This window comes from Natator depressus, chromosome 1, assembly GCF_965152275.1.
Source record: "Natator depressus isolate rNatDep1 chromosome 1, rNatDep2.hap1, whole genome shotgun sequence".
Taxonomy (NCBI): Eukaryota; Metazoa; Chordata; order Testudines; family Cheloniidae; genus Natator; species Natator depressus.
This window is the reverse complement of record NC_134234.1, coordinates 79869490-79895744: the sequence shown is the minus strand read 5'-3', so window position 1 is coordinate 79895744 and position 26255 is coordinate 79869490. Positions and strand designations below refer to the sequence as shown.

The following is a 26255-nucleotide window of genomic DNA, read 5'->3' as shown; positions in this document are numbered from 1 at the left end:
ATATAAATGTATTAATAATAATTGCCATTTATTTAAATATTTTATTTCAGTAACAAATATCTATCATGATCAGGGCCTTTGTGGATGATATTCCGATTGTTATATTTAGATTTAAAAATTCAAATATTACCCCTCAACCTGAACCTCATTCAAATGGGTATTTTGGAGTAGTGACCATTCCTACTTTCTGTTACTGGTTGCTAGGGTCAGGAGCAGGAGGGCCTTTATGTTTGAATTTAAATTCATTCAAAAATTGCTTTTAAAACTCATGTTCTTTTTCCTACCTCCACTTATTCACGGTCCCTTCTTCCTCACATTTCTTCTCTCTCCTTTTGTTCTTTTGAAGGCACACATTGCTGCTTTTTAATGAGCACTTACAAAGGAAAGTACAGTAAAGAGAGGGTATGGGAATTGAGTAGGAGAAAATAAGCTGAGCATTGTTTCCAATTCTTAATACACTTTTTAGCAACTGAAACTGTTCTCAATGGTATTTCCTCTGGCGGCTGGAGCTCAATAAACCAGGAGCTTTGATCATGTAACTTACTCATTGTGACAGGTTTCTTCTTTTAATTTAGAGAGTGTATTCATCTTAATAAGTATTCCTTTAAAAAGTCTGTTAGACATTTTTTTACTTGGGCTTCATTTCTGAGGTTTTGAATCATCTTTTTGATACAGGAACTGTGTATAGTAATTTGCCTAAAAGACCTAACCAGCATTGTTGACATCAAAACATCAAGCCGACCTGCCATGATTGGCAGTTTGACAGATGGGTCTACAGAAACCTTCTGGGAGTCAGGAGATGAAGACAAAAATAAAACTAAGAACATCACAATTAATTGTGTCAAAGGAATCAATGCTCGCTATGTCTCTGTTCATGTAGACAACTCCCGAGATCTTGGGGTAAGAGAAAAATTGTCTGTCTTCACTAAAAGTGCATAGCCAGGGCCTTGTGTATTATTCAGGCACAGATTTTATTAGTGTCCTCCTCCCCACCACTTTTGCCATCCTGTTTGGTTCAGAATTCTACTCCAGAATCTAAATCTCATTTTGAGACATTAAGTTTCTAATTTTTTTTGGTTATGAAGAAAAGCTTCCAAACATAAACAGAATGTAAAGTAAGCCTCATTCTCAGTGGGTTGTTACCTTTGAAACCTAATGATTAGAATTTAAATATCCATATTATTAACTGTTTTCCTGCTAATTGTTTTGGAGACTTTGTTCCTAAAATCCCAAATGGCATCCTTTGCCTCCCCAAGTACCAGAAGATCATGACTGTCTCCTGTCCTATTGCCACAATTTCTACTTTTTCTCCTGAAAACTGACACATTATTTGTAACACACTGAATGTTTAAATTTAGGGGCTGTGTGAAATACATTGGACTTAATATAAAATTAAATGATACAAGGAATACTGCACTGATTTATTGAATTTAAAACCTCAACTTTTTAGTATATCTGAAGCTGCTATGGTATAGAATCATAGAATATCAGGGTTCGAAGGGACCTCAGGAGGTCATCTGGTCCAACACCGTGCTCAAAGCAGGACCAATCCCCAGCTAAATCATCCCAGCAAGGGCTTTGTCAAGCCTGATCTTAAAAACTTCAAAGGAAGGAGATTCCACCACCTCCCTAGGTAACTCATTCCAGTGCTTCATCACCCTCCTAGTGGAAAAAGTTTTTCCTAATATCCAACCTAAACCTCCCCCACTGCACCTTGAGACCATTACTCCTTGTTCTGTCATCTGCTACCACTGAGAACAGTCTAGATCCATCCTCTTTGGAACCCCCTTTCAGGTAGTTGAAAGCAGCTATCAAATCCCCCCTCATTCTTCTCTTCCGCAGACTAAACAATCCCAGTTCCCTCAGCCTCTCCTCATAAGTCATGTGTTCCAGTCCCCTAATCATTTTTGTTGCCCTCAGCTGGACGCTTTCCAATTTTTCCACATCCTTCTTGTAGTGTGGGGCCCAAAACTGGACACAGCACTCCAGATGAGGCCTCACCAATGTCAAATAGAGGGGAACGATCATGTCCCTCGATTTGCTGGCAATACCCCTACTTATGCAGCCCAAAATGCCATTGGCCTTCTTGGCAATGAGGACACGCTGCTGACTCACAGCTTCTCGTCCACTGTAACCCCTAGGTCCTTTTCTGCAGAACTGCTGCCTAGCCATTTGGTCCCTAGTCTGTAGCGGTGCATGGGATTCTTCCATCCTAAGTGCAGGACTCTGCACTTGTCCTTGTTGAACCTCATCAGATTCTTTTGGCCCAATCCTCTAATTTGTCTAGGGCCCTCTTATCCTATCCCTACCCTCCAGCGTATCTACCTCTCCTCCCAGTTTAGAGTCATCTGCAAACTTGCTGAGGCTGCAATCCACGCCATCCTCCAGATCATTAATGAAGATATTGAACAAAACCGTCCCCAGGACCAACCCTTGGGGCACTCCACTTGATACCAGCTGCCAACTAGACATGGAGCCATTGATCACTACTCGTTCAGCCCGACAATCTAGCCAGCTTTCTCTCCACCTTATAGTCCATTCATCCAGCCCATACTTCTTTAACTTGCTGGCAAGAATACTGTGGGAGACTGTGTCAAAAGCTTTGCTAAAGTCAAGGAATAACACGTCCACTGCTTTCCCCTCACCCACAGAGCCAGTTATCTCATCATAGAAGGCAATTAGATTAGTCAGGCATGACTTGCCCTTGGTGAATCCATGCTGACTGTTCCTGATCACTTTCCTCTCCTCTAAGTACTTCAGAATTGATTCCTTGAGGACCTGCTCCTTGATTTTTTTTCAGGGACTGAGGTGAGGCTGACTGGCCTGTAGTTCCCCAGATCCTGCTTCTTCCCTTTTTTAAAGATGGGCACTACATTAGCCTTTTTCCAGTTGTCTGGGATCTTCCCCGATTGTCATGAGTTTTCAAAGATGATGGCCAATGGCTCTGCAATCGCATCCGCCAACTCCTTTAGCACTCTCAGATGCAGTGCATCCGGCCCCATGGACTTGTGCTAGTCCAGCTTTTCTAAATAGTCCCAAACCACTTCTTTCTCCACTGAGGGCTGGTCACCTCCTCCCCATGCTGTGCTGCCCAGTGCAGTAGTCTGGGAGCTGACCTTGTTCGTGAAGACAGAGGCAAAAAAAGCATTGAGTACATTAGCTTTTTCCACATCCTCTGTCACGAGGTTGCCTCCCTCATTCAGTGCCTCCACACTTTCCTTGACTTTCTGCTTGTTGCTAACATATCTGAAGAAACCCTTCTTGTTACTCTTAACATCTCTTGCTAGGTGCAACTCCAAGTGTGATTTGGCCTTCCTGATTTCACTCCTGCATGCCTGAGCAATATTTTTATATTCCTCCCTGATCATTTGTCCAATCTTCCACTTCTTGTAAGCTTCTTTTTTGTGTTTAAGATCAGCAAGGATTTCACTGTTAAGCCAAGCTGGTCGCCTGCCATATTTACTAATCTTTCTACACATCGGGATGGTTTGTCCCTGTAACCTCAATAAGGATTCTTTAAAGTACAGCCAGCTCTCCTGGACTCCTTTCCCTCTCAGGTTGTTCTCCCAGGGGATCCTGCCCATTAGTTCCCTGAGGGAGTCAAAGTCTGCTTTTCTGAAGTCCAGGGTCAGTATTCTGCTGTTCTCCTTTCTTCCTTGTTTCAGGATCCTGAACTAGACCATCTCATGGTCACTGCCTCCCAGGTTCCCATCCATTTTTGCTTCCCCTACTAATTCTTCCCAGTTTATGAGCAGCAGGTCAAAAAGAGCTCTGCCCCTAGTTAGTTCCTCCAGCACTTGCACCAGGAAATTGTCCCCTACACTTCCAAAAGTTTCCTGGATTGTCTGTGCACCTCTGTATTGCTCTCCCAGCAGATATCAGGGTGATTGAAGTCTCCCATGAGAACCAGGGCCTGCGATCTAGTAACTTCTGTCAGTTGCTGGAAGAAAGCCTCGTCCACCTCATCCCCCTGGTCTGGTAGTCTATAGCAGACTCCCACCACAACATCACCCTTGTTGCTCACACTTCTAAACTTAATCCAGAGACTCTCAGGTTTTTCTGCAGTTTCATACTGGAGCTCTGAGCAGTCATACTGCTCTCTTACATACAATGCAACTCCCCCACCTTTTCTGCCCTGCCTGTCCTTCCTGAACAGTTTATATCCATCCATGACAGTACTCCAGTCATGTGAGTCATCCCACCAAGTCTCTGTTATTCCAGTCACATCATAATTCGTTGACTGTGCCAGGACTTCCAGTTCTCCCTGCTTGTTTCCCAGGCTTCTTGCATTTGTGTATAGGCACTTGAGATAACTCGCTGATTGTCCCTCTTTCTCAGTATGAGGCAGGAGCCCTCCCCTCTCGTGCTTTCCTGATCATGCTTCCTCCTGGTATCCCACGTCCCCACTTACCTCAGGACTTTGTTCTCCTCTCCCTGGTGAACCTAGTTTAAAGCCCTCCTCACTAGGTTAGCTAGCCTGCTTGCGAAGGTGATCTTCCCTCTCTTCATTATGTGGAGCCCGTCTCTGCCTAGCACTCCTCCTTCTTGGAACACCATCCCATGGTCAAAGAATCCAAAGCCTTCTCTCCGACACCACCTGCGTAGCCGTTCATTGACTTCCACAATTCGACGGTCTCTACCCAGGCCTTTTCCTTCCACGGGGAGGATGGACGAGAACACCACTTGCGCCTCAAACTCTTTTATCCTTCTTCCCAGAGCCCACGTAATCTGCAGTGATACGCTCAAGGTCATTTTTGGCAGTATCATTGGTACTCATGTGGAAAAGCAGGAAGGGGTAGCGATCCGAGGGCTTGATGAGTCTCGGCAGTCTCTCCGTCACATCGTGAATCCTAGCTCCTGGCAAGCAGCAGACTTCTCGGTTTTCCCGGTCGGGGTGGCAGATAGATGACTCAGTCCCCCTGAGGAGAGAGTCCCCAACTAACACCACCCGCCTCCTTCTCTTGGGAGTGGTGGTCGTGTAACCCCCATCCCCTGGACAGTGCATCTCATGCCTTCCAATCGGTGGAGTCTCCTTCTGTTCCCTTCCCTCAGATGTATCATCTAGTCCACTCTCCACATTAGTACCTGAGGAGAGAACATGAAAATGGTTGCTTACCTGTATCTGCGTTGCTCGTACATGGATTCTACCCTTTCTTCTTCTGGTGGTCACATGCTGCCAAATTTCTTCACCATCCTTCTGTCCCCGCTGTGCAGCCTGCTATGAATCTTCAGAATGTTGTGTCCGTAGAAGCATAGAAGGTAGCTCTAGTCTGGTGTATGGAGTGCCCCAGAATCCAGCAGCATTGCCATGGAGTACACAGGGTGTTTGCATGTAGTATGTAACCATACTGGTAGATCTGTAATTGCAGTGTTTCGTATATGTCCTCATTTCAAGTGCACATAGTGATGCAAAAAGAAGAGGTTGCAGATTTAAATGGAACTTTTCTGCAATTCTTCATTGTCCTAAGTTTTCAATATAAAATCACTTTCATTTTTTATTTATTTATACACTTTCTTGTTTCTACTTTTGTATGTAATGAGAACTTTAGGTTGCCTTAGACATACAGATATCTTATGTTTTAACTCCATTAATTCTGTCTCTCTGAAAAGGCACTCCATAATGTTAATATGGAAGAAATTACCCTAATGCTACTCACCTTCAGAATTAATTGTGGAGGTTTTTACTTGTCTTTTTGATTTTGCTTGTCTGTCGCAGAACAAAGTGACTTCAATTACTTTCTTGACTGGTAAAGCGGTAGAAGATCTTTGCAGAATAAAGCAGGTAACTGATTACAAATGTTGCTTCATGTAAAAATAACAAGTCTTGTTAATGATAAAAATAATAATCCTTTGTATGTATACCACACAGCCCATCTGAGGAAGTAGTTTACACGTGTTACCATAAATCTCAAAATGCTTTACCACTGTTTAACAAATTAAGCCTCACAACACCCTGGGAAGTTAATTACTTCTTTACATACAGAGAAATTGAACCCTAGTGAGATTTCATGGCTTGTCAGAGTCTCATAGGAAGTCAGTTGCAAGCCAGTGTGCTTTTAAACTTCATACCACAAGACCATCCTTTCTTGTTAAGATATTGTCATCACTTTTGAGCAATGCCCTTTCCATAGAAAGCTTTGTGTTAGACATTGTACAGAGGTGGGGGGGGGTTAATTGTGCAAATTGCACAATCTGCTCCTCTGTTAATCTATGGTGAAATGCAACAGCTGTCAGGACCATGAAACTTGATTACTGTAATTCCCTCCTGTGGAAACAAACTCCTAGCAGGAATTCTCTATCGCTTGTAGTTCTTCAGAATACTACAGTATGTTTCCACACTGTTTTTGAGCAGTCATGATCATATTATGTCTGCCTTATATTGTTTACTGTAGCTTCGAAGAAAAAAATGGTAAATTGGCATTGTTACTTTGATCCTACTAGTTGTTTAAGCACTGGCAACTTCTTTTTAAGTCTTGAACTAAGTGGAAGATCAGACACCTTCTATCTTTTTAAGGCTCCTACTTTTTGTTTTATAAGCTAATGGGCAATAGTGTCCTTGATGTGCTGTGTGCCAGGATGTGGTACTCCCTCCTTATTGGCATCACTGTCAGTTCATCCCTCCGCATTTGTAAACAACATCTAGAACCCTTTTCTTGCTAAATGTGTTTTTAGTATGACCATTATTGGCCATATAGAATCATAGAGCCACAGAAATGTAGGGCTGGAAAGAACCTCGAGAAGTTATCAAGTCCAACTTCCCTTTATTTGAGGTAAGACCCGGTAAATCTAGACCATCCCTGACAGGTATTTGTCCAACCTGTACTTAAAAACCTCCATTCCACAGCCTCCCTTAGAAGCCTATTCCAGAGCTTAACTACCCTTATAGTTAGAAAAGTTTACCTCATATTTAACCTAAATCTTCCTTGCTTCAGATTAAGCCTATTACTACTTGTCCTTCCTTCAGGGTCCCCTCTCAGTCTTTTTCTCAAAACTAAACATGCCCAGTTTTTTAGCATTCCATCACAGGTTAGATTTTCTAAACCTTTTATTATTTTTGTTCCTCTCTGGACTCTCTCCAGTTTGTCCACATCTTTCCTAAAGTATGGCACCCTGAATTGGACACTGTATTCCAGCTGAGGTATCATCAGTGCTGAGTAAAGTGGGAAGTTACCTCACCTATAGTGGTCACAGCTCATTTGACTAGGGCCCAGGCAACAGCGCACTTGACTGGTGCAGAGGCAAAAACAGTTGCTTTCTTGAGACATGCCCCTATTTAGAACATGTGTAGGGCAGTTACCTGGTCCTCAATACATACATTTTCCCAGCACTACTCTCTTTTGGAGACATCCAAATGGGATGCTAAATTCTACAGAGCTGTCCCACAATCACTATGTAGATAGACTCCTAGCACTTACCTCCTACAATCTAGATCCCTGCTTGATAGACACAGTGAATACGTATATGGATAAGCACTCAGAAGGAGAAACAGTTATTCACTCTACGCATCTCAAAGAATTATAATTACTGTCAGGTTAGTTTCTTTTTGTGGATGACTTATCCAAACAGTATAATAATTATTGCTTTTCATTAACTTTTTTCTCCAGAGAACTTTGAATCTTGTTTTAAATGGAACCTAAATACTGTTTTGTGTGATTTAAAAAAAACACACTTGAGATGAAATCTTGGCTCCATTAAAAAGTAAATGGGATATTAGCCACTGACTTCAGTAGGGTCAGGATTTCAACCTGTATTTCTATTTTTCTTTTTGTCTGACACAGAATTTGAAAAATTAAGTGCTTTTAACCATGTTTTATATTTTAGACAACTACTTTTCTTACAGAAAGTGAAAGAACTTTACATCAAAGTGATTTACATGTTTATAAATTGCTGCTGAGAGCATGAAATAGACTCTGGTACAACTGGATAACCAACAAAAATGACTTTTTACTGATTTTTTTAAACTGGGCTTTAAAAGTGAGAAGAAAATGAATAGTTACGTGTCTTTTTTATTTATAATTTGAGACTTTGAAATCTTAACCTGTGAAGATTGGTAGTTTTATAGTAAAAAAAGATTTGTAATCTTGTTGTTCAGAACAGACGTTTGTGTGTCACCTAAGGTATAATTGGTTTCTACACTGTATGCTGGATAATTTGTACCAATAACTCACCAGGAGTAAGTGACTCAGTTAGCCTGATACTGTGTTTCAAAGTCACATCTTTGTATTCCCGTTCATCAGGTTGATTTGGATTCAAGACACATTGGCTGGGTAACAAGTGAACTTCCTGGTGGAGATAATCACATCATCAAAATTGAATTGAAGGGCCCAGAGAACACACTAAGAGTTCGACAAGTGAAAGTACTAGGATGGAAAGATGGGGAAAGCATTAAAATTGCAGGCCAGATCTCAGCAAGTGTAGCTCAGCAAAGAAACTGTGAAGCTGAGACACTGCGAGTATTCCGCCTTATTACATCCCAGGTAGGACATTGCAACTATCTCATATGGTGAATCACTGGAGAACATGAAAGCTGCTGAGATTTAATTACTCATTCTTTTTAAAAAGAAGAAGGCTATTGTTTTTTTTTCTGTGTGGGGGGTGGTGATAGAGTGGTAGATAGCTATGGTAGAAAAGAACTTGAATTACTACTTCATACAGTGATTAAACATGTTGATGAAGTAAATTTCCTTCTGGAGCTTTTCCATTGTACTGATTTACAGTGATTTGTTTCTTTTGCCTTTCTTTGGTTTAAACAATCCACTGTCCTGCAAAACCTCATTTCTTTACACTACCAACAACATACTACTTTATATTCCTCTCCCATGTTTTTTCCCCGTTCCTTCCTTTTGTCCACACCCGCTACCTCATTTAAAAATATGCTGTATCTCTTTCTTGTTTATCTTGTCATTTTAGACTGTAAACTTTTCAGGGGAGAGATTGTCTTTATTTGTGTACAGACAGTACATAGCATAAAGATCCTGACCAGGGCCTTTCGGTGCTAATGGAATATAAATAATATAAATTCAGACATTTTGAATAACCATTGTGTGTGTTGGTGATAGATATTATCACAGAAATTGGAGAGCAAGCTAGACATTTTAAATGTAGAAAGACAGGCTTTTTAAAACAGTGACATATTGTAATCAAATGTTAGCGGCTGAAATTTCTCTGATGCTGACTGCCAGTGCAGACTCCTCTTTACTATATTGTTGCCAGCAATCAGAAAATCTGATACATGGTCCACAAAACTAAGCAATGTTAATCTGTTTTAAACTACAAAGAGTGACTGTATAACCCTCCTTATTTTATCAGCTTGAAAAGTTTTATGTCCATATGAGCCTAGTTTTGAACTTTTGTTTAACCTTTGTTGTAACTTCTCACAGGTATTTGGAAAACTCATCTCTGGAGATGCTGAGCCAACCCCAGAACAAGAAGAAAAAACACTGCTGTCTTCCCCGGAAGGAGAAGAAAAAGTACACAATGTATTATTTATGTTTTTCAATTATTATTTTACTGAAATAAGTTGTCCAAGATGTTTTTTCAGTCTATTTTGATTTTACTCATATCATAATAGATCCTCTTACTCAGATATTCTTTACATCCCAGCAATATTATACTGCTGCCATGGTCTATTTTAAAAAAAAACATAATTAGAGGGATTTTTGTGTGACTAATACTTTTGATTACTAGATTATAATTGTGGCTATAGGTTTTCATTAAAGAGTCATTGTAATAATGGTACAAATCAGTGATACTCAGGCTCGGGAGCCGCAAGTGGCTCTTTAATGTGTCTCCTGTGGCTCTTTGCAGCACATGATATTAAAAAACTGTGTGATTTAATTATTAATCAATCAGGATGCTTTTACTATGTTGTTAACTAGTTGTAGAATACTCTGTCAGTCAATTTGTTGTGAGAATAATATACTATACTATACATAGAGTGTGTAAATGAAATGAATTCACGCTGTGGCTCTTTTGAGTAATGATGATTGCTAATTTGGCTCCTGAACCACTGAGGTCTGAGTATCACTAGTACAAATCATACTAACAATTATGGAAGTCAGACATCTATCACAGTGAGCAGAAGAATCAAGTCTCTGAATTTTGTCTGTAACTACTCAGAGCTAATTACTTATTTATGGTAGGAGATGCTGGCACTCCCTCTTGCTGTTATACACTGTTTCTTGTTTTATTTAAACACTAAATCACATTGGTTTGCACAGGAATTTGGCATGGGAATCATTCTGGAGTTGAGGAAGCACTTGTTGCTCCATGAAAATAATTTGGCTAAGATCAGCTATCAAAAAATCACAATTTGCTGTCTGCATTGTGTACAATAGAGCTGTCTTGAGTCTTGCTGGTAAAATTTCTCAACAGTCAATCCATACTATCTTCCTCAGTGTCTCATTTGAGAATGCTATACAGAGCTAAATCTCCTGATAGGACCCACCACATGACTACTGCCTCCATTGCTCCTCCCCTTTCTCCTCAAACAAAATAGCCTTTTGTTTATGAGCAGGTGTGCTGGGCTGGGAATTTGGAGAAGTAAGAGTTTTAGATCCATTCTCTTCTAAGAACTGGTGTTAATAATTTTGTGCCCTAATTATTGAACAAGGTCTCATGGTCCACTGAGAGACTCTACAAGCTGGGAATAGAACCCAGGGATGAAATCCTCACCTTACTGAATTCATCACAAAAATTTAATTGGCTACAGTGGGGTAAGGATTTCTTCCCTGCTCTCCAATATGGCGTACCCAAGTGTCACTGGGTTCTCTGCTCACTGCTACGGCACCTTCTTGTGGGTCATTTGGGGAATAGCTCTCAATGAGTCTGATGCCCCCTCTTTCAGTTGCTCACCATGTGATCTCTCTCTCTTCCTCTTCATGACTCAGGGTGATCCCTCTGACTAGGTCATCATAGCTCTTCCTTTCTGGGGTATCAAAGTCCTAGTGGACAGACTGTCTCAGGCAGTCATGTTGTCTACTGTCCTCATTCTGCCACTTTCCTAGGGGCTGGTAGGGGAATCCGGACCCATCTACTCCTCCAGGTTCCAGCCCAGGGACCCTATGTTTAGCACGCATGGTCTTCACAGTCCCAGACACTGTTTCCGTTTCCCTCGCCTCCTTCCTACCTTTCTTCTCTAGCTCTGCCTGCACTCTGGGTTATCAGTGGAGCTTCCTCTGTTCCCTATGGCTGTTTCACCCCTCTCAGGTTCTTGCAGGAGTCTGTATTCCAAGGATCTCAGGGCTTACTTCCTGCTAGAACTCCCCCCTTGTTGTTGCCATCCCCCCCTCCTCTCTAGGGAGTGCCTGCAAGTTCCTTCCTGCAGCCCCCTCTTACCACCAACTTCTCTCTCTGTGCCTGTCCCAGCTCCAGCCCCAGCTGGGCTTCTTCAGTCATAAGGCCTTATCAGCCCTGGCTCTTCTTTAGGTGCAGCCTAGCAAAGGGTTAATTGGCTCTTTCTTCCTTCTTAGGCCTTGGGTGTGGTAGACACTCCGTCACACCAAGTCTCATCCACTGCACCACACTGTCTATCAGAAGGATTAAGAAAAATCTGTTAAGATTCTGCCAAATTCTGTGCTTTCTTAAAAAAGACTACTCATACATGTGTAACCCTCTGTTTCAGGGTGCTATGCATCCTCTTCCTAATGGCTGGTGTGCAGATGGTAATGGCTTATTCATGCTGCCAGATGTTATAGTTAGTCCTTTTGCTGAAGTGGTGGAGTTTTGTGGTGAAGTGTAGAAGGTCCAAGGTTCAAACACTGCTGAAGATAAATGACAGGAGGTCTATTACAGTTGCATATGAGAGAATTTGGTTCTGTCTTTATTGCTTTTTGAAAAAGTCTAGGAAATTCCAAAGAGAAAAATGCCAGAGTTAAGGTCACCTGTGCAACCATAATTTTGTCCCCTCGTGCATATGCATTATTACATAGTCTTTAATTGCATGATCACTTGCTATTTATTCCACAGGACCTCTGCTCACTCATCCATTCTTCCATTGTCATAATAAAATCTGTTTAAAAATGGATATATTTTAAAAATCATGAAAATTGTGGAATTATGTATTATTGATCATGGCAAAGTTTAAATCATATTAGAATTTAAAACTAATAGAAAGTGGTGGGCTCGTGACTGGTAATAGCATTTGGAATCTTTCATTACCATATTGCTGGTTTAAAGCTGTCCCAGTTCCTAGTAACTTAAAAGTATAGTTTTCATTGGATGCTTTTTAAGTGGCCCAGGCCTACTTGAAAAGATTTGCTTTTAGTCCAGTGAGCAAGTTATTTTTTATGACTCCTTAAAGTAGTTCATCCAGAATGGGGTTAAGGCCCAGTGGCAAGGCAGGACTTCTGTTTCCAGTGTTGTCAGCTCAGCACATTTCACAAGTGCTAAATTAACTGCAGATGATTTATGGTAGATCCTGAAAAATACATTGTCTGATTTTTGTTGCCTTTACATATTATAAATCATGGAATTTTATTTTTATTTTCATTGTTGAGTTTCTCCTTCTGGAGACATTTAATTTAAAATACGTAAAGATCGTAAAACTGGTCCGTGTTACGTTAGTTTCTAAAGACTTAATCATTGGTGATCAGTAGTAAGTTGAATTCATAAGGGTAGGTCTTAGAAGACAGAATTTCATTTGTCTGAGCTTGCTGGAGATGTATCTGCGTATCTGTACTTTGACCTTTTATATTTTACTTATATACCAGGAAGGAAAGAAGCACAGCTGACCTGTGCCAATTTTCCTAATTGATTTATCTTGGCTACATAACATTATGCTATACATCAGTATGTTACAAAAATCTGTTCACTTTTAGCATAGAATAGATTGACATTCCACATTCATTGGTGTGAAAATACTTTAGAAAGTCTTAATCTAATGTTATTTCTGCTTCTTATAAAGGCAACTTCAGATGCAGATCTGAAAGAGCACATGGTTGGAATCATATTCAGCAGGAGCAAACTGACAAATTTACAAAAACAGGTTTGTGTAATACAGTTCTTGAAGTGTTAAATGTTTATCTTAAATTGTAACTACTGGAAAAGAGCATAATTATAAATCTTTTTGTTGTTTGACATTTTTTTACTTGAGTATTTTTCATCCTTAATAGTATTTGCCATACCTAAGGCTCTGTTTCCCTTATAAATTACATCTTTAAAGATTTATAATTTGGCTTTAAAATTTAGCAGTGAACTGTAACTAAAAATAAAATTTTATCCTGTGAACCTTCTTTTAAAATTATAGTTAAGTGGAATACAAGTTGTCCTGTGTTTACTACTAATAGTTAATGCTGTCGTACCTCGTTCAATTTTCAGATGAGTCTCAGCTGCCAATTTTGGGTACTTATTTAAAACACATTTCCCCTTCTATGCCACCAAATAAAAGTTTAGATTTCTTAGATTATGGACAGGAACCAGCAAGGAGATCAGGGTTTGGACTCTGAAACTACCCCACCCACAATGTCTTCAGATGTTTGGATCTGGGGTTTTGTTTAGCTTCATCTGTTTTTTATTTTATTTATTTTACTCAAACATAGAAAATTGGCTACTGTGCATCTGAGGTAACTTTAAGAAATTTCTTAAGATTTTTTTATTTAATTAAATTCTCCTTTCACATAGTAAGATTAGCCATTTTCTGTGGGCTGAACGGTATAGCAGAGATTTTCAGAGGAGCCTGAGAGGAACTAAGTGCCCATCTCCCATTTAATTTCAACAAGGTTTAGGTGCCTGTTTCCCTTTTGCACCTTTGAAAAGCCAAGCCTTACAAGCTTTAAAATCTTTTAAATATGTTTACTTTTTTAACACGTTATTGGGTAAATTATATGCATTTAATAATGTGTATGTATACATAACAATAAAGGTTTTTTATTGTCTCTAAGATTTCTTAAATATGTGCTTAGAAAAGAGATTATAAAGTGGTTTTAAGGAAGTATTCTCTTTTGGGAAGGTATATGTATCTTTTTGACTTCCAGTTGGGTGTTTTCCTGGATTTTAAATAAAAACATAGTTAAGTGATATTGCCACAAACTCACAGAGTCCAGCAAATTCAGTATTATAGGTACATCTTTATCCTTAATTTGCATTTATAATGGGGAGTAATAGAAAAATCAGCAATATTTTATGGGCTTTTTTGGTTTACATTGCAGTCTTGAAGGTGTTTTTGCATTTTTTTTTTTTTTTTTTTTTTTTTTTAGTTCTTACTAAGCTACTGTGTGTGGGGCATTTGTTTGGTTAGGTATGTGCTCATATAGTCCAGGCCATCCGAATGGAAGCAACCCGCGTACGTGAGGAATGGGAGCATGCAATCTCTAGCAAGGAGAATGCCAACTCTCAGCCTAATGATGAAGATGCCTCTTCTGATGCTTATTGCTTTGAGCTGCTGTCCATGGTTCTGGCACTGAGTGGTTCCAATGTAGGTCGTCAATATCTGGCTCAGCAGCTGACTCTACTCCAGGATCTCTTTTCACTACTGCATACTGCCTCTCCCAGGGTACAGAGACAGGTGAGTGTGCTAACTACTTCTTATTTCTTGCAGTACTTACAGCAAAATAATCCAGTGCTAAAAATTAGATCATAACGGGCTTGACAGTACAGAATGTATGCGAATTGATTTTTATTCAATTTAGTTGTTTGCCTCATTTCTGATTTTTATTAAACAAAATATGTGTGTATAATTTTCACTGTCAAATTCAAAATGTCCTCAAATATGAGATATGAAATAGTCTCAAATAAAATAAAAGCATACTTTTGTAGTGTGACTACATATGGAGGACAGTTAGCCTGAACAGAAAATGATTCAAAAAGTTGAGCATTTGAAAACAGGGATTATAGTAGAATCTGGTTTTGCAATCAGAACTATGACATCTGTTTGGCCACTCAGTATATATTCCCAGCTGTCTGTGGACGGTATTGCTGCTCAGGATCTCACTCTGCATCCCCACCCATCTCATCTCAAAAGGTTTGCGATGCAAGCCTTTTGTGGCAATGTGAACTGCCTTGTACAAAATTTACACCAATGGACATTCTCTCCAGATTAGCACAGGGATCTAATGGTCTTTTTGCATTATTATGTGACAGGCCCATAGAGGAGAGGGAGAATCACTTGTTTTAAATACAAAAATATTTGCAATACAGATTAATACAGCTCAATAGCCCTTTTAATATGAAAAGAATTATTTTCTCCATTTGTCATTTTTTTTTCAGATACATTGCATAGATAGTATCTTACCAAGAAAAGACACACAGGAAATATGTGCAAATAACATGAAGAAAAGTGCAATATTATGTAAAGAAAGTCCACAAACTAGTAGGCAGTTCTAACAATCATCAATTCAACACAACCTTTAAACTGTGAGCAAAACTGGTTTAAGACAATCTGGGGACCTACACCCATCATTAGAGGGAGTGCCTTCAGCTGCACCCCCTTTGCTCTGCCCTCATGAAGTGATCCTGTGGCATCAACCTTCTCCCCCAACTTGGAGTGCTAGTGACAGACAGCACCCTGCCCTCTTCTAGAGTGGCTGGGGCAGCAGCATAGGGCTCCTTTTTTCTGCTACAGAAGTGATAGTGGGGTCCCTCTTCCCCTCATGGATAACATGAGTGGTAGCAGACATCACCTCTTTCTCCGAGATTGGCAGAGGTGCCAGTAGGGGAACTCCCCATGTGTCTGAGTGTACCTGCTCAGGTGGGTGGAGGGCTGGCTGAGATAGTGGCACTTTTCCTGCCACAAACACAACTTTGTTTGGACAGTGTTGTCAAGAAGCAGTGAGTGTTGGAATTAACACCCCATTGATATTCATAGAGGAATTCATACCACTCTGAGCCAATTCTTTCACATTGTTTGCAGATTCAGGCAGACGCAAGTTGCACTTGTCACTTTTTCAAGCTTTTCCTCAAAATCATCAGTGCTAGAAGCTTAACTAAAAAGAAAACATAAAAGCTCTGATTCTGAAATTATTACAAGTCTGTAGTTTCGTAGTGCCTATACCTTTATCTGGTCCTGTTAGTGAATGTAAAACAAGTGAAATCCATTTAAAAAATAGCTGTTTCAGTTGCTTGTTGTTACTTACAAAGAATGCTATCACACGGCAGTATTACAAAATTATTAAAATACAGGAAGCAGAAATTTTTCTTTAAAATCTTAGAGCCATACTTCTTTAGACATAGGTACAGCAAAAATTATTGAAATTTGAAAACTGAAATTCTGTATGCAAGCAGCTCTTAATGAAGAACAGCGTCGTTGTTGGGGACTGGTTGAGTGCTCCAGGCCAACAGCACTGCCTAATGGAGACACTCCAGGATATACCGCTAATGGTCAGAGTCCAAAGGTCACTTTGCCTAGTGGCATTATCACAGGGTAGAATCGCCTACTGGAGAGAGTCCAAGGGCAATATTACTAGTAATGGCACACACTGACAAGAGTCCAAAGGCTGCTATGCCTGGTGGCAATATCACAGAGCCCACTAGCAAGCATGGGGCGGGTAGGAGAACCCGGCCCACCCTACTCAACCAGGTTCCAACCCTGGGCCCTTTGAAACAGTGTACCCTGACACAGCATTCAAGTCCTGATACCCCCAAGCGTGTGCCCTGGGTCCCTTCCTACCTTTATTTCAGTCCCTCTAATGTAGTCGTTGGGTTGGACACGGGGTGGTTCTTGTGTTCTCTCTGATTTGTCTCTGGAGTTTTCTCCACTGACAACAGCAAGTGGTCCCCTTCAGTTCCCATGGACAACTGGCTTCCCATGGCGCAGCTAGGAGGCTCAACCCTGGCAGCTTGGAGTCCTGGCAGCTTCCCGGCAGGAGGTTGCTGCAGCTGCTCTCCTCCTCAGTCAGCCTAAACTGAGTTGCGCTGCTCCCTTTTGAATATTCCCTCCATTGGGAGTGTGCCCAGCAGGGGTGAGTGGGCATGGCCTCTTGGGTCCAGGGCAGTTTGTTAACCCTCACCTCTCCAGTTCAGGGTTGGTACACCCCGTCATAGTCATTGCTAGGTTTGGAGGGGAATAAGAGATTGGCTGGTCGCTTCTGAATATTTGTACGATTTTAGCAGAGCCTACTGAATTGCTGCTCCCTTTACATCATCACTACCCTTTCTTTCTGCCCAACCCCCCAATAACGTGGCTGCTGCTGGAACAATATATGTGATTTAATGTTAATTTTATTTTATTGTGTCACTGAAATACAAGCAAAAAAAAGGTTACCTGGTCATAAGCAATAGGAGAAAACGTGGATACTGGTGTTTTTGGAGTCTATTCTCTGTTTTGCTACACTATGTAATACATCATACTGCATGTTACAAGCTTTTATTTAAAATAAAATCATCTGTTTCTGCGAAGATGATACCCTCATGTGTAAACAAATGTGTGTTGCCCACTTAACCTACCCTTGCAGAAACTATTTGCAGCCAGAAATAGTACTTCCATTAAATTCTGAGATAAAAAATTAATTGGCATCTAATATTAAGCACAATTTAGCATCTAATATAAAGCACAATATTTTATTTTTTCTGTTTCAAAATAAATTAAAAACACAAAACTAGGTCAGTGCAATGTTAAGGCTGTACAGTTTATAGCTTAAAATTTGAAAATCAGGAAATGGAGGAGTTAAGTTTCCAAAAGTAATTTTAACCTGGTCACATTGCAAATCCTTTGTACTTTACATTTAACAACATAAACAGAAGTATATTAAAATAGAAACAGAGTAATATTTCCTGTAAGCAGTGTGGCCAACCTAACATTAAAGTTATAACTTAGTGTTGTGTTTTTTGGGTTTTTTTTTTAATTTCATTGTGGTTTTTATTTTAACCAGGCAAACCAGTATTGTATTAGAATAGGGAAATTTATTGCACTATTGATAGTAGAAGTTTGTCTAGGTTTGAATGTCTTCCAAAGGCAAGAGATTTACAAAATTAATGAAAGGTAAGTTATTGGGGTGGGGAGAAATCTTGTTTAGTAAAATAGCTAATTGTGGCAACTGAATGACCTCTACTGGAAAATGTTGATTTTAACTGCAACCAAAAATTGCAATTAGGTTTCTTTCCTTTGAGTTCCTGTAATAGCAGTTTTGTGTCTGCTCAATACTTAACTGGAGCAAATTTAGACCAACTCTAATAAGAGTACTTGTGGCACCTTAGAGACTAAGAAATTTATTTGAGCATAAGCTTTCGTGGGCTACAGCCCACTTCATCGGATGCATAGAACGGAACATATAGTAAGAAGATATATATAGATATATACATACGTACAGAGAACATGAAAAAGTAGAGTAAGAGGCTAATTAATTAAGATGAGCTATTATCAACAGGAGAAAAAAACTGGAGAAAAAAACTTTTGTAGTGATAATCAAGATGGCTGATTTAGACAGTTACAAGAAGGTGTGAGGATACTTAACATGGGGAAATAGATTCAATATGTGTAATGACCCAGCCACTCCCACTCCTGACATCAGGAATCATAACTTTCAGAAACCGGTAGGAGAACACTTCAACCTCTCTGGCCACTCAGTAACAGTTTAAAGATGGCAATTTTGCAACAGAAAAGCTTCAAAAACAGCATCCAACGAGAAACTGCTGAGCTTTAATTAATACGCAAACTAGATACCATTAACTTGGGTTTGAATAGAGACTGGGAGTGGCATCAGTCAGACCTAAAATGACCATTTAGTGCCTGGCTATTTCTTCTTACATCTCCCTACCTTCTTGTTAGTAAGTATTCTTAGTGTACCACAGAGAGCTTTTGAAAGTCTCAAGCCTAAATTATTAATTTATATGCTGTGTTGCATTCTGTATTCCAGTGTAAGTAATCAGATTTTCAGTATAGCAGCTTTTAGTTGCATTTGCATAAGGTACTTGGATACTCCTTTTTATTGCAATTTTTCTATAAGTAACTGCGTTAATAATAACTATGCTTGAAATTTATGTAGCACATTACAATTTACAAAGTATGGTACAAACATTACAACATTTCTGAGAGAGATGATTTAGAAGTTAAAAAGTAGATTAACTGTTCTTATGAAAATGACATACCAAAATAGCTTATAAATAAGTAAAAGGTGCTTTTGAATATAGCTTTAAAATTCAGCTATCTCCTTTAATTTTGTGTTGCTTTGGTTCTCCTACTTAGGTCACATCATTATTAAGACGTGTTTTGCCAGAGGTGACCCCTAGTCGCTTGGCTAGTATCATAGGAGTGAAGTCTCTGCCACCAGCAGACATAAGTGATATTATTCACTCAACGGAAAAAGGAGATTGGAATAAGCTGGGTATCTTGGACATGTTCCTGGGGTGCATTGCCAAAGCACTCACTGTACAGCTAAAAGCCAAAGGAACCACTATAACTGGAACTGCTGGCACTGCTGCAGGCAAAGGAGTTACTACAGTTACACTTCCAATGATTTTCAATTCCAGGTTGGTAGAAGCTATATTTATGTCAAGCTAAAGACAAACAAAAGCCAGAGAGTTTAAAGTAAAATACACTCTTTATCTCTCCCTTTTATAATCTGAAAATAAATACTTTTGCCCTACTATTAGAACTATTTAATTTGACATAAAGTGTTACTATGTTGATGATGTAAAAAGCAGGGTACTAAATAACTGTAATGTTCCTTTGATTACTTTTGAAATATACTAAGGCATTGCCTTTATTAATTTCATTTATCTGATTTATTATCTTTTGCAGCTATATTCGCCGAGGTGAAAGCCATTGGTGGATGAAGGGCTCAACTCCTACACAGATTTCAGAAATCATTATTAAGCTGATTAAGGACATGGCAGCAGTAAGTTTCCATGCTCTGAGTGTTACTTTGATGTTGAAACAGTTCTGATCACTGAACAGTTCATGTATTGTGTTTTTCCTGAGGAACCCTGCTTCATTCAATGCACTGTGAATGAGGTACAGGTCTCAGGAAGAGAATAGACGGCCTTTAGGTTAAGGCATTGAACTGGGACCAGTGAGAATTGGGTTCTATCTCTGGCTTTGCCCAGATTTTCTGTATATTGTTGAATAAGTCACTTAGACAAAAATTTCAGAAGTAGCGGCTCACTTTGTTCCTCATTTGTTAGATGGCCAATGTGAGACACCTAGAACCTGATTTTTCAGGAGTGCTGAGCATTCACAATTCCATTTGAACTCAAAGGAAGTTGTTAGTTGCACAGCACCTCTGAAGTGTCACTGGCAAGTTTAATTATTGAATTTTTAGTTTTTGAATGTTTGACTTTGCAAATGTATTATTGTTTTTATATATTTGTATGTAATTGTTTTAGGCAAAGGTGGTAGAACCACCTATTGCTAAGGTTGCCCAACACTTCCCACTGTAAGACCCTATTTCCAGTTCCTTATTACTTTGGCAAACTATGTATTACATCTATGACTTCTGACTATAGAAAAGGCTTGCTCAAAGAATGTCTGCTGGGTGACTGGTATGATGGTCCTAATAGTTTAAATGCTGCCTGCCAGCAACTGTTTTCAGTGATTTATAATGGAATACCAGAAGCGTTTTTGGCTCTTGTGAGAGCTTGATCAACTTTGTGTTGCTATTCAGGTATCATCTTGTCTATAAATGAAGTTATTGTTGGGAAACTTTTGGATATAGTAGTGTAACCAGGCTTCCGTGGGTCACAATTGAGAATACCAAATTCAGGACAAACTGCTGAGAAATAGGGCAGGTACACCCCAAAACTGGAGGTTATTCTCCCATGAGACATACCAAACCAACAACAAAAGTAAACTTCTGTCTCACCACACTTGCTAACAAGAAGTCAGAACAGCAGTTTCCTTAGGCATTCCAGTCCTTGTATCCCCACCAAAAACACTAGACTTAGAGATGAGTGGTTCTTTAAAACCAATTTAATCAAATAAAGGTTCTTCTGATCCCAAAGGACCAGCCACACACCAAGGTCAATATACAACTCAGATCTTACCCAAAAATCACGCTGTTGCCAATCCTTTAGTATCTAAAATCTAAAGGTTTATTTATAAAAAGAAAGAAAGGTAAAAGTTAAAAATTGGTTAAAGAAATCAAATACATACAATAATTGCAAAGTTCTTGGTTCAGGCTTGTATCAGTGATGGAATAAACCGCTGGCTTGAGTCAAGTCTCTGGTTGCTTCCAAATCATTGGAAGGACCTCAGTCCCTTGGTTAGACTTCTCCCATTAGTATAAGTCCATGGTCCAGAGGTTTGAGCAGGAAAGAGGCAAAATGGAAGTGTTTCCAGGGCCTTTTATAGCTTCTGCCATGTGGAGAGAAACCCATTGTTTCAAACAAAGCCCTCAGCACAGCTAGTGGAAAGTCACAGGTGACAAGATAGTGTTTGGAGTCACATGGGAAAGTCACATGTCCATGCATGATTCTGCCTAGACACAATATAAGCCACTGCCTATGCCTCAAACAGCACATTCACAGGAAAGTCCATTCAGTGTAGAAGGACATCTTTCATTGTGAATTAAATGTTCTTTTGATGGGCCACTCAATTTGAATAGACCTTCCAAGATGTGCAGGCTAAATACTTTGTGGGCGTTACCCCAGGAGCAAACATTTGAAATCTAGGTATAGAGCCAATACTCATAGCTTCAAATACAAAAATGATACATGCATACAAATAGCATAATCATATTCAGCAAATCATAACCTTTCCACAGACATCTTACTTGACAATCCTTGTACAAGATTTGTTGCAAATATATAACAGTGGTTGCAGAAATTATCTATAACGTCACAAGTAGGTTGAAATATCTGTTGTGTTCCTGATGACTGAAGAGGCAGACTTGAATGCACAAGACTTCCAGATTATGTTGTCACAGAAGGAGGACTTCAGGATCGAGAATGTTTGTTGCAAGTGCAACCGCTTTCAGTGTCTTTTGTCTCAGACTCATTTTTTTAACTTCATTTCTACTTAAGAAAGATTTTTTAATGTTTGCAGGACATTTCATACATACAATGATGCATTTGGTCATTCTGATAGCATTTGGAAATACATATTTCATTTAGCAGTACTTGCAAAATACAGATTCTTCTTTGTCTGTCTTTCACTGTGGAAATGACTCCATATGTTAGAAGAGGGTGTCACCATTTTTGCTGAGGGAGAAGAAAAATAATAAGAACTCCTCTATGCTGGGTGCATTTGGTTCTTCCTGTGAATCTCAGGGTCAGGACTCGGAGTCATGATCCATTCCAGACCCTTGAGATTCAACATGAGCACATACAGATGTTTTTGGGTGTGATTCAGAGGTGGACCAGCTGGATACCTTGCAGCCAGCTCAAGTGGCATGTCAGGGGAGGCCAGGGAGGCTTGCTGGGCAGAGGCCTCACAACAACTTCCAGAGGACATGGAGGGGAGGCAGACACGGAGCACCCTCCCACAGGATCTGCTTGAGGAAAGCAAAAGAAGCAGAAGGGAAGCCTGCCCTCACCTCCTGGAGCACGATAGGGGACACATGGGGTGGGACAGCCCAAGCACGATGGGATCCACCCAATCCTTGCATTCGTAGTCCAGGAGTTCTCTAATTCTGGTGGTGCCAGCCAAGACCAACTTCCAGGGCACCAAGGGGGACTCCGCCACCTGCACATCAAGGTGTGGGTTGTATTTCAGACAGGCTTCCACCTAGGACTGGGGATATCTTTTAGTCATCTGACTTCCTTAAAATATTGGGAATTAATCTTTATCACTTTTAGCATTTTTCTCTACACCAATTTAGTCACTAATGGAACTTTCCTGAATAAGGTCAGTCCTTTTATTGAAGTTGAGCTGATTACAGATCTATAGTTAAGATTACATTACAGATTTCAGTTTGACTGTACAAATAGTTAAAATTATCTGGTCAGTCTGTGGTGTTTAGCGAGAAATAAGAAATGTAAATTACAGATGAGGAAGTTTGATGTATTCGCATTTCTGGTGTATTGAAAACGGAACTTAGGAGGTTAGTGGAATTACTATTTTAATTCCTAAGGATAGCTCAAAAATCTATTTGTTTCAAGGCAGATTTTCACCTTTTTTCAGACCCCTCCAGCACATAAATTATAATATAGAAATGCATGGGATTTGTTTTATTAGTTAATGGGTACCTAAGGATGGGAAGAATGTGTGTTAGCTACTGTATTTTACAAAAATGCATCATTTCCCTGTTAATGAAAAGTAAGTACATCAGTTTTAAGCCACTGGATTTGTAAATGTCTACATTACATCTGACAACATTGATGAAATAACTTTATACATCAATATTATTTTCAATTTTTAAAATGTTAATAACAGGACACAGCTGTTTTACTTTCCCCTATACATGGGGCACACAGTTTTGAAGAGTATTTATAATTGTGGTTTTATTTATTAGTTTCATATATACACTTCCTCTGTCTGTCACCTTCAGCTGTGCTGGACAGAGAGGGAGCTGTGTGTGAGGGGCCTGCTCTTTCCTGGACTCTTGAAACAAGTTGCCCTTTGCCCAGCCCTCAAGGGACAGGCTTGGAGGGTTGTCCCTAAAACTGAACGTGCACTGTAATGCAAACATTGAACTCCAGTCTCTGCAAATGCATGTGTGTTTGTGCTGTTCACATGGTTTACTCTTTAAATTCATGTTGTTACATGTTTCTAATGAAAGTATGAGGTCGGAGTTGAGAGTGCAGTACAGTGTGAGTTACAGGAATGTTTTGTGGCATTATATGTTTGATCAAGAGGAGGAATCTGTCAGTGAAAATAGTTAACGTTAGGGATGAGTGACAAGTAAAGCAGAGTCAGCCCTAAGGTGATCATTTGACACTGGCTGCTGCATCCTACATTTTCCTCCCTTCCCTCTGGTAAGTATTCCTATTATATTTTCCCTTTCTCTTATTGCTAAGATGGAATGTTGTTGCAGTTCCTTCTATGTTCCCAAAGCAAGTTCTTAGATCAGTGAGGGTTATCCACTCTTCCCCCAGTTGTCATGCTTTCTAGATGATTCTTAGTTCGTCAATGATACCCTTAGAAACTTAATCTGCGGAGGCACTACACGAAGAGTAGGTCTACATTTATGGTGATGTGTAGAATACAGACACTGCACGCCCAGCTAGCTCAGGAATAAATATTGTAGACAGTAAGCTACTCTTTAGGTGGGTGGAGTAGAGTGCCTTATATGCCTGAACCTTAGGGCACATACCATACACAGCTTTCTACAAGCCCAAGCAGTACTTCTCATGTCTACACTGCTGTTTTTGGCCACGTAGTCTCTGACTGCCAGAGCCCTTCCCCATCATAATGAAACACTCCGGAAGCAGGGAAAGGCTCCAGCAGCCTTGCCACTGCGGGAGCCTTTCCCCTCTGCCTCCCTCTGCTGGAACCTTTCACTGCCATGTGCGTTTGAACACCTTTCACTGCAGCATGGAGCTACATGTACCCTACATGCTCAGCAAGTGTAGACAAGGCCAAAGTTGGCATTTGCCAATAATTACCACATAGGTATCTGAGACTAACCATTTTTCTGTATGCTTAGAAAAAGAAATAACTGGTAACTGAGTTGCATTTGCTGGAGAATGCTGACTTTTTAACTGTGACCACTGTACTTTAAATTCCCTTATTTCTAGCTTCCTGTTGAGTTTAATTGCAGTTTCATTTCTATTTGATACTTTAATGAGGAAAATAGTAATATGTTAATGAGTTTTAGAAAAGTTATCTACAGTTCCCTCTTTAACAGGGTCACCTGTCTGAAGCTTGGTCCCGTGTGACAAAAAATGCTATTGCTGAAACCATCATTGCTCTGACTAAAATGGAAGATGAATACAGATCACCAGTGCGATGCATTGCAACAACCAGGGTAAGGACTTTGTCAGTTTGTTGCACACATTTGATAACAGCAACATTCTATCTAATGGCACTCCCACAGGTTAGCATAATGTTTGGTTCCGTGTGTCCGCACAGTAGTAAATTTTGCATACAGGGAACAGAAATTACAATTGCTTCGTTATGCTGGGGATATGTCCTGTGATATGTATCCTGCCTACTCTGTACAGGGTGGTGGTTGGCAGAGCCTTTACATGTGTATTATTTTGTATGTAACAGTTTTGGGGTACTGTGTACCTCCGTTTTGAAGCTCTAATTTATAACTAATTATGTACAAACAGTATGGTTTATGTCACACTAACGTATATACAGTTTTTAATAAAGGTAAACAGCAAAACTTTTTTAAAAGATCAGTAACAATGAACATTTAAACTTTCATTTAAAACTGTATTTAAAATTTGTTTCTCCTCCATTTATTTATCTGCATTGAACAAAGTTGAGGATTCTGTATTTTCTCTGCAACATGGATAGAAGACCTCAAAAACCCGATATCAGCAAATGATATTTCGTATGAAATCATAGAGCACGTAATATTTAATTTTTAAGTTGTGTGTGTTCCTACGGTGTGAAGGAATAATGCTATTCCACTTGGCATTCATGCAATGAAAAATAAACATACAAAGCTATTTGCTAACTGTAGAAATATTTCCCATTGTTCGAGGAAAATAATAATTTAAAAATTTCTGGTTGGAAGAGAACTTTGTAAATTTTAGATGATGTAAAATGCCTAATATTTAAAATTTCTTTCATAGGAATGCATTTGCCTCCGAGATTTGTAAGCCCAAGAAGTTAGATATGTAATAAAGTTAAATAGATGTGCAAAACCCTTTTTAAATCTTTTTTTTTTCCCAACTCTGAAATATTCTGGTTCTGGTTCACTGAAGATTTCAACATTATAGATACTTGAGTCTCATGGTAATCCATGATATTTTATGTCACCAAATGATGCACACTGAGATGATATTGCTGAACCAGGAAGACACCAAGAGGATTTCACAAACAGAGGGAAGGAAGGAATCTTTTACGTGTTAAATCTTCAAAGCCATACTGTGACATCTAGTCAAGGCCCTCTCATTTGACAGTATCTAGAATTGTATGTCCGGAACTGGATGCAGAGAGCCCTAAAAAACTCACTGGTCTGAGAGCACCTACATTTGTTTATTTCAGGGCACATTGCAAGGCCTCTGTTAATTCAGGCTTTTTATCTGCATGAGGAAAGGATGTCCTTTTGGCGAAAGGGTGGTGGTCTCATATGCTGACATTTTCAATTTAGTGTTACTATTTTTTGTTGTTTTAAAAACTGTATAAATGAACCCAGATGTATTTAATACACTTCTTAGGAAGTGTTTAATACGTAAAATGGTAAATATGTAAAATGAATGCCAAATATTTATACAGAATGTGAAGATAATTTTCTTTTATTATCAACACCAGATATGTTAAAATAATTTAC

At 39.5% G+C, this 26255-nt stretch overlaps 1 protein-coding gene across 12 annotated transcripts in view; it reads left to right on the top strand.

The window, feature by feature from the left end:
• Positions 1-26255, top strand: part of MYCBP2 (MYC binding protein 2) — a 409657-nt gene that overhangs the window by 360829 nt on the left and 22573 nt on the right. For 9 of the 12 annotated variants that reach the window (XM_074962231.1, XM_074962238.1, XM_074962204.1 and 6 more), the window contains 9 exons: positions 676-900; positions 5717-5782; positions 8238-8477; positions 9381-9479; positions 12905-12985; positions 14237-14503; positions 19118-19401; positions 19673-19769; positions 24657-24776. In XM_074962231.1, coding sequence (XP_074818332.1) covers positions 676-900; positions 5717-5782; positions 8238-8477; positions 9381-9479; positions 12905-12985; positions 14237-14503; positions 19118-19401; positions 19673-19769; positions 24657-24776 — 1479 coding nt within the window. Of the gene's footprint in view, positions 1-675; positions 901-5716; positions 5783-8237; positions 8478-9380; positions 9480-12904; positions 12986-14195; positions 14504-19117; positions 19402-19672; positions 19770-24656; positions 24777-26255 lie in introns of those variants that run through there. The other 3 variants (XM_074962200.1, XM_074962262.1, XM_074962253.1) reach the window with 3 other exon arrangements.